The sequence below is a fragment of the Cyprinodon variegatus genome, unplaced genomic scaffold (genome assembly GCF_000732505.1).
Source record: "Cyprinodon variegatus isolate N-32 unplaced genomic scaffold, C_variegatus-1.0 Scaffold373, whole genome shotgun sequence".
NCBI lineage: Eukaryota > Metazoa > Chordata > Actinopteri > Cyprinodontiformes > Cyprinodontidae > Cyprinodon > Cyprinodon variegatus.
The window spans coordinates 100,524-108,376 of record NW_015150826.1 but is presented as its reverse complement, the minus strand read 5'-3'; the positions used below and the strand labels follow the sequence as shown (position 1 = coordinate 108,376).

The 7,853-nt window shown below is 36.5% G+C and overlaps 1 protein-coding gene across 1 annotated transcript in view; it reads left to right on the top strand.

Moving 5' to 3' along the window:
- LOC107092272 (desmin-like) overlaps nucleotides 1-4,859 on the top strand; it is a 14,719-nt gene extending 9,860 nt beyond the window's left edge. The window contains exons 6-13 of the mRNA XM_015386640.1: nucleotides 647-772; nucleotides 856-1,076; nucleotides 1,152-1,192; nucleotides 1,681-1,706; nucleotides 1,813-1,856; nucleotides 1,941-1,984; nucleotides 3,463-3,524; nucleotides 4,488-4,859. Of these exons, the coding sequence (XP_015242126.1) occupies nucleotides 647-772; nucleotides 856-1,076; nucleotides 1,152-1,192; nucleotides 1,681-1,706; nucleotides 1,813-1,856; nucleotides 1,941-1,984; nucleotides 3,463-3,524; nucleotides 4,488-4,496 (573 nt within the window). The 3' untranslated portion in view covers nucleotides 4,497-4,859. The remainder of the gene's footprint in view (nucleotides 1-646; nucleotides 773-855; nucleotides 1,077-1,151; nucleotides 1,193-1,680; nucleotides 1,707-1,812; nucleotides 1,857-1,940; nucleotides 1,985-3,462; nucleotides 3,525-4,487) is intronic.
- Nucleotides 4,860-7,853: the final 2,994 nt, after the last annotated feature.

Here is a 7,853-nt window from a genome sequence, read left to right as displayed (position 1 = left end):
CCTCCATCCATCCATCCATCCATCCATCCATCCATCCATCATGATGATCCTCATCCATCCCTCCATCCATCCATCCATCCATCCATCCATCCATCCATCATGATGATCCTCATCCATCTATCCATCCATCCATCCATCCATCCATCCATCCATCCATCATGATGATCCTCATCCATCTATCCATCCATCCATCCATCCATCCATCCATCCATCCCATCATCACCATCATCATCCATTCATCCATCCATCATCACCACCATCATCCATCCCATCATCATCATCCATCCATCATCACCATCATCATCCATCCATCCATCCATCCATCCATAAACTGTTCATCCATTCATCCATCCATCAACCATTCATCCATCAATCCATCCATATCATCACCATCCGTCCGTCCGTCCGTCCATCCATCCATCCATCCATCCATCCATCCATCCATCCATCATGATGATCCTCATCCATCCATCCATCCATCCATCCATCCATCCATCCATCCATCCATCCATCTCTGCTTATAGTAAACATACCGATTGTTGCAGAACTCCAGAATTAACCCTGGTGCACAACGAACATCACAAAATGGCATTAATATGATGTGACTCATGCACCATTTACCACATTGTACCATCTGTGCCTGTAGATTTCAGAATGGAAGAGGACTCTGAGGGAGAGAGAGGAGGAACTGGTTGAGGCCCGCCAGAAGATCTCAGACTTCAATCTCCAGATCCACTCCAACACCTGTGAGATCAGCTCCCTCAAAGCCACCGTATGTAGACACACGTGTTCAGTCTACTCTGTCCGGACAGAGCTTATAGTGACGTCATCCCTTCTCCTCCATCAAAATCTAAGATTGAAGCCCTGAAGAACCAGATAAAGAGAATGGTGGAATGCCACAAGCTTGAGATTGAAGGCTTGCAGAGGAAAATAACCGATCTCAATGAACACATCAGCAGTAAGGAGAATGAGATGGGCTTTTACGTGCAGAAGTACCAGGGTCTGCACAGTGCCAAAGTAGCAATGAATTTGGAAATTGCTGCCTACAAACATCTGCTGGAATTCGAGGAGGGCAGGTAATGATTAAAACAATAAAACACACAAAAAATACAATTAAGTTTCACTGTTCTCCCTTGTTTGGACTCTTTTAGGATTAATGAGTTTGAGCCAAGCATCATCCTGTGCAACAAAGGTAACCGACCTGCTAAACCCCTGAAACCCCTGACTGATTGTTAGAGTCCATCATTAGTTTGCTGTTGCACCCGCTGCTCGTTTGTTTTGTCATGAATGTTTGAGGCGGAAAAGCCACCACCAGTTTACAATGCTGTGGTGGGACATTAAGGAATCAATGTAGACACATATATCTGCAAACCTGCATGAAATGAAGCAAGACTGAAATGAAAAACTGATCCATGATGATGTAAAAGGCTAGAATACATAACAAAAGCCAACCTGAACGCTACAGCCTGCCAGCTTCACTCTCACTCTTATAAAAACATCTTAGTACACCTCTGACTGGGAAACCATTTCATACTGTGTAATGGGGGGGTACGTCCATTAGGTCAGTATCTGAGTGATGACACCGTCAGCTTCTATTATTTTCCATTGACAGATTAGGATGATTTGAAGGTAAAACACTTTAAAACACGACAGTGACTCTGATGTTCTCTGATTAAACAGGAGAAACCTGGAATATCGACCTTGAGGTAAGAGGAGATAAGTGAAGCTCAAGCAGCTCATGTTTTATTATCCATCAGACATGGTGAGAGCGCCATCTGGTGACGACTTTATGTTTCTTGCCATCTTAAAAAGGCTTTCAGACAGGAAATAAGCACTAAGATCACAGAAGAAACTTGGTAACGATCACATAATGAGATTAATAGGATTCAGTGTTTTTATTGAACAATATTTTTAATTGTTGACTTGATAACTTTCTGCAGGATTTACCAACATGAGGATAGAAGCTTTGAGCAAACCTACCAAGGTAAGAGATCTCCTGCTGTTCCCTGGATTTATTGCCACACATTCAGCCTAAATGGTTAAACATGTTAAAGATAATCATAAAAATGTATCGTTCTCCAAAGAGAAGGATTTCAATCATCTTTGTTTTTGTTACATGACAACCAATCAGGAAAGAAGAAGAGAGAAAATTAAAAGCTTCGATAAAATAATTAGAGATAGATTTATTTATTTTTATTTGTCATTTTGTTTACACAAGCGTAAAACAAAAAGAAATTCAGTTTGGAAACAGCTCACTGGACAATTTAATCTTTTTAAAATTAATTAAATTAATTAATCCATTCATTATTTAATGCCCTGATTTACTGAGATCCTCAGTGATGAATGTTACATTTATTGTGCAAACACAAAGAAAACATCTCAGCTTATATTTGTCTGATAGCAGTGATATGATCACGATAACCTGAAACAGCAGAAATGTTGTTTAGATTGTAGAATTGCATGTTAATTCCAAAGCACTATTTAAACCCATAAAGAAAAATTTAAAAATAGCCCATTTGGGGTAATATAGACTTCAAACCAGGAAAGTCGGATGCAGGTTTTTAAAACTTGGGATAAGGAGATAAAATCTATTAAAGTTTTGTATTCTTCAAACAAATGTAGGTCTTTTCAGGAACTAGTAAATACATTTTAATATACCTAAAAAGCACTTCTTTAAATATTTACAAATAGAGACAGAGAGAAGTTTAATGTCGCACATATACAGAATTATAGAATCAGAATTAAAAGAATCATCAATGAATAAATTAGAAACCTGGAGGAAAGACTGAAAAGAAGATCTATGTGAAAGTGATTGGACAGAGGACAGAGGAAGCGCAGATTTAAATTAATGCAATATAAATGGTTGATGCAGACTTACATAACTCCAGCTACTCTACATAAGTAGGTATAATGAAAATATTCCTGATAACTGCACAAAATGCATAGTAGATTAAATGTATTAATCTACTATTGTCAGTAAAAATTTTTGTTTTGCTCTTATATCCTCCTGAAATGCCTTTGAGAAGAAAGGAATGTATTTTACTTGACATGTGTTTGCTATAAGCTACAAGCTAAGCGTCTTATAGCTCTGTTTTGGAAAAAAGTCCAAGCACCACATGTAAATGACTGCCTGAAAGAAATGGCAACTAATTTAACAAATTGGAGGAGATATGGTAGCCATTCTTATCCTCTCTGAAGGAGGGTGGAGGTAATGGGATGTAAAATGTAAGCAATACTTATACCAAGTGCGAAGCTTTCATTTTTATTATTAATAATTTTGTTCTTTCTGTTATATAGTTGTAATTTTAATTTTGTATATGTTTAGATTGTTTTTATATACTGTGCTATCAGTATGTGTTTATAAGAATGTTAAAATTCAATAAAGAAAATAATATTTGGGGGGAAAAAATAGGAAAGTAAAGAGACTGAACTAATTTTTTTTTTCTGATTGTGTTGAACCAGAGATCGGCTCTGCAGAGGAAGATAAGAGCGGAGATGAAGCAGCAGTTAAAAGCATATCACAGGTAAAATATGCTGCATTAACACTGGATGTATTACAGCACTGTGCATGAAAAGATAAACATAACATCTATAGTTTTATCATCTAAACTGAGCTTTATGTATTAAAAAAAACTGCAGGAGGCCCCATCTATTGTTCATCTAATAAAGGAAATAGACTCTGCATGCTATACCTCAGCATTACACAAGTAAATCTATTCATTAGAGAGATTTGATTGCTTTTATTTATTTCATTTTCATGATTAGGCAATGATTATACCATCAAGGGGAAATCAACTGATTTGCAGTTGTTTAAAGGTAATAGCTACAGGTGGATTCATGCTGACCTGCTCCCCTCCCATTCTGTCTGCTAATAGATAAGCAGGTCTGCTGATGCTAATGCAAACTACACATTTGGAGCTACTGGTTCAAAGGAAACCGGAGGCCTCAGCTTTGCTTCTAAGGCTTTCTGCTTCTTTAAATCTGTACCAGCTGCATCTAACAATTATTTAGCAGATCGTTAAATCTGTAAAATAATTTTTCAATTATTCAATTAATAATCAGACGGCTAAAGGTTCTTTACAAAACATTTTATTATGAAATTAAAGCAGGTGAAACCAAAACGTTTCCACTAGAGGAGTGACAGACCTTATTTTTTTTTTTTTATCTTAAATGCAAAACGTTTATATATTTTTTAACCATTTTAATGTGCTCTAAGGGGTTTTTTTCTGGCAGTGAAAGACATTTTTTAGGTAAATCACAGTCAGTCTCATGCTGCAAATCTCTATAACTGCTAATTTAGTGCCAAAATGTATGATTTATGGCTCAATTGATGAAATTTTACTTCCGTTTTCATATTAATTAGGAATTCATGTAGAAAAATCTGTATTTTTTGTGGAGCTTGCTGCAAAAGCAAGAGAAAATTCTTCACTTCTTTATATTTCTATAAAAGCAGAATACTAATTATTGTTTGTTTCCTTCATCATCAGGTGGATTAGAAGTGACAGCTTCCCACAGAGAGGGAGAAGGGGATGAAATGAGACACCAACCAGATTATAATATAAAATGTATAAGATAATGATGATCAAATATTTATTACAGCTTGTTATGATTTTTTTCTGATATATGTATTTATCTTTTATTTTGTGATTTGTTTCTTTGCCTGCTGTTTCCTGTTGAATGAGTAGAACAGGCTTGAAGTTCAAATATATTTATAGTTTATGAATCTTAATGCAAATATTCATATAAGCTAGTTTATGAATCGTACTGCAACATTGTAGCATTATATGAGCTCTTTGTTATATTAAACCACCAGATTAGTAATAACAACCAATTTCATGTATTTACCATCAATAAAACAATCTTATCGAATGAGAAATATGTTTTTCTTCATTATTAAACAATCCAGTGTGACTCATTTATACTGCAGGCCAAGAGTCTGAGATGCTTCTCCTCACATTAAGCACATAAATATATCATAATGAAAATCTAAAATACTATCTAATTATCTAATGCTGATCTAACAGTATAATGACACAAAAACACAGAAACAGCCAATAATGACTCAGAGGAAAATACTGGACTATTCTGGAGTGACCTCTGTCATAGGAAAAGAATATTTAACTATTCATCCTAGTTAAATAAACTGAGATTTATGGATTTCAATCAGTCGGCACATTTATTCATATCTTTGCAAAGAGAGAACAGTCATCATGGCACAGCATTCTGCTCTGTTCTGATCTGGGCAGGGTTCGTCCCTCCCTACTTACAACAATGGAAAGTATTCAGAGTCAAAACAAATTACACACACTTTGCTTAACAGTAACATGTTATGAATAAACCTTGAGAAAGAATCTGGATTGTTATGGGAAGAAGCTATGTCTGGTCTACAAACACTATCCTGCAGGGAATAGTGTGGCCTTGAGAGAGAAACAGACTGAGTGAAAACTGTTATAGTGAGTAAATAGGATAAATTAATATATAATAGAAGACAGATAACATATTTCCCCGACAACCCCTCCAAGAGGCCTGACCTAAATCCTATATTGAGCATCTTTGAAAGAGGCTAAAACATCCTGTTTGTAAAAAGCCTCCTTCATCAACTAGAGCAGTTTGATCATGATTGGAACAAAATACCTACTGGAAGGTCAGAAGCATTGCTTCTTCTTCTGGAGACTGTTTGCATAGCTCTTATCATGATGATTGCTGATGCACTTTTACTGTGGCTCGAGGGCTTTGGCTACTTTTTGCTGTATTCGGATCAGGAGCAGTAAAGGAGAAACACTGAAGAAATAAAAGAGAGAAAATCTTATTTTAGCATGCAATAAAGCAATAAAGAAAACAGTAAATAATTGAGAGAAACTTAATAAAAATACAGAAGTTAAAAGATCTGGAAAGATCATGCAACGGGTGTGACGCGGTCTTCATTCAGCCATTCTGTTACTTCCATATTCACTAAAAAGTTTAAAATATTTACTTAAAATTTGTGATGATGAATGCCAGAATAGGTTGGAAACAGGCTTTAAGTAAGCAAAAGATGGCTGACAGAGTGACACCTGTCTTTGAGCAGGCTGGCTGATGAGAATCATGTGAAGGCAAGGTGAGCACAGGCACCTGGGAAGGCTGGCAATGCTCACAGCCACTGGAACGAAGAACCAGGGAGGGGAGGGTGAACTCAGGACCACATAAAGCTGGTGGTGCACACAGTAACTGGAATGAACCTCTTGCGTGAAAGGCAGAGACAATCTGGCGGAGACTGACAGAGAGAGGCAGGTAATCGGCATGATGGGAAGCTGGGAGGAATGAGGCTAATTAGGGGAGAGGCAAGTCCAGCTATTTACTGTAATTAGCAGAGTGGAATTGGACCGAGTGATAATTAACAGGCAGGTTGCATAACAACTTGTTAACCCTTAGAAAGTGTTGGTAGGAAAAATCTATCTCCTATTAATTCCCTTTCAAATAAATTTATTTATTTGTGCTGCATATCATTCATTCTGGCCTTAGAGCTGCAAGGCCGCAAAGTGTCTAAGGTAAAGTTGTTTTTTATCTTGTTGGGGACTGTTTGGGATGAGAAGAATTCTTCTCATGACAAACTAGGCTCTTTCTCAGGGATTATTTCACAACATTATGTGTTATCTTGTTTCTTTTTACTTTGCAAAGTAAAATAGAGTAGCGACTGAGTGAGACCCATCAATCTCTGTTTATTTAACTGGGGTGAATAGTTGAAAACCTTTTCCCCACAAGAATATGCAACAAAACAGATGACATTTACCTGATAAGAAATATTTCAGATTCTGATGTTTATGATTTAATCTACAGTGTTGAATGTGGCCTTATCTTTACAGGTAACTTGATGAAAGAAGTGTAGGGCTGTCAGCTGCTTTGAGGAGCGCTAAACCTGATGGCTAAAACTAACACAGTGTTGCTTTAAGGTGTCACAACAGTAACTAAATTTTAAAGTTTACCTGTTTATTTCGCAAAGAACTTGTTTAATATCTTAAATGCTGTGTTATTTTCCCGAAAATGAACCTCAAGACATGAACAGCAATACAATCTCTGTCTAGCTCTGAAGGAACTATTCAATGTGATGTAATGGAAGTCTGAAATTTAGCTTGAGATCCATCCATTGGCTCTAACCTAAAAGTTTGCTTTCAGTCTATAATGAAACGTGAAGCTAGTAATAAATCTTTAGGGATTTCATCGTCCCATGACATTATATAATCATTTCCTCTAAGATACTGAGTTTATTTAGTTTACCACACAGAACAGGAACTTAATTCGCTGTTGCAGTTAAAATTTAAAAAGTATTTAGTTTCATAAACACTCCTCTTGTTTCAGATAAATGGTTCTATTTTTCGAAAAGTGTAGCATCTATTTTCACTTTCAGCATGACAGTGATAGGAGAGGCTTAACGTCACACAGAAAACAATACAAATGATGTTAAATTAAACTAAACCATCAAGACAGACATGTCAGTCCCTGATTGATTGAGGTTTTCTAGTTATTTGGGCTTTTTTACATTTAAACTTTTCCTAAAAACACCTGAAATAACTATTGGAGAAAGTACATCTGTTGACACAAAGTTACCTCTTTGTTTCCTGGAATCAGCAAACTGTTCTCTCTCTTTTGATCACAATCTAACAAGCTTTTACAGGAGGAACCTCATTTTTATCAGTCCAGCTAAACTTGAATTTCCTTGTTGAAACAAGGAACTAACTAAAGTTTTTCTAAAAGGGTTTTGCCCCAGGGAACGAAAGTCAGAATGTCAGGGTTTGGTTGAGGTTTTGAGGAGCCAAATGCAGAGGCTGTGACACAGGTGAGTTCTTATAGTTTTAATGGAGTTCTCAACAGGTAAC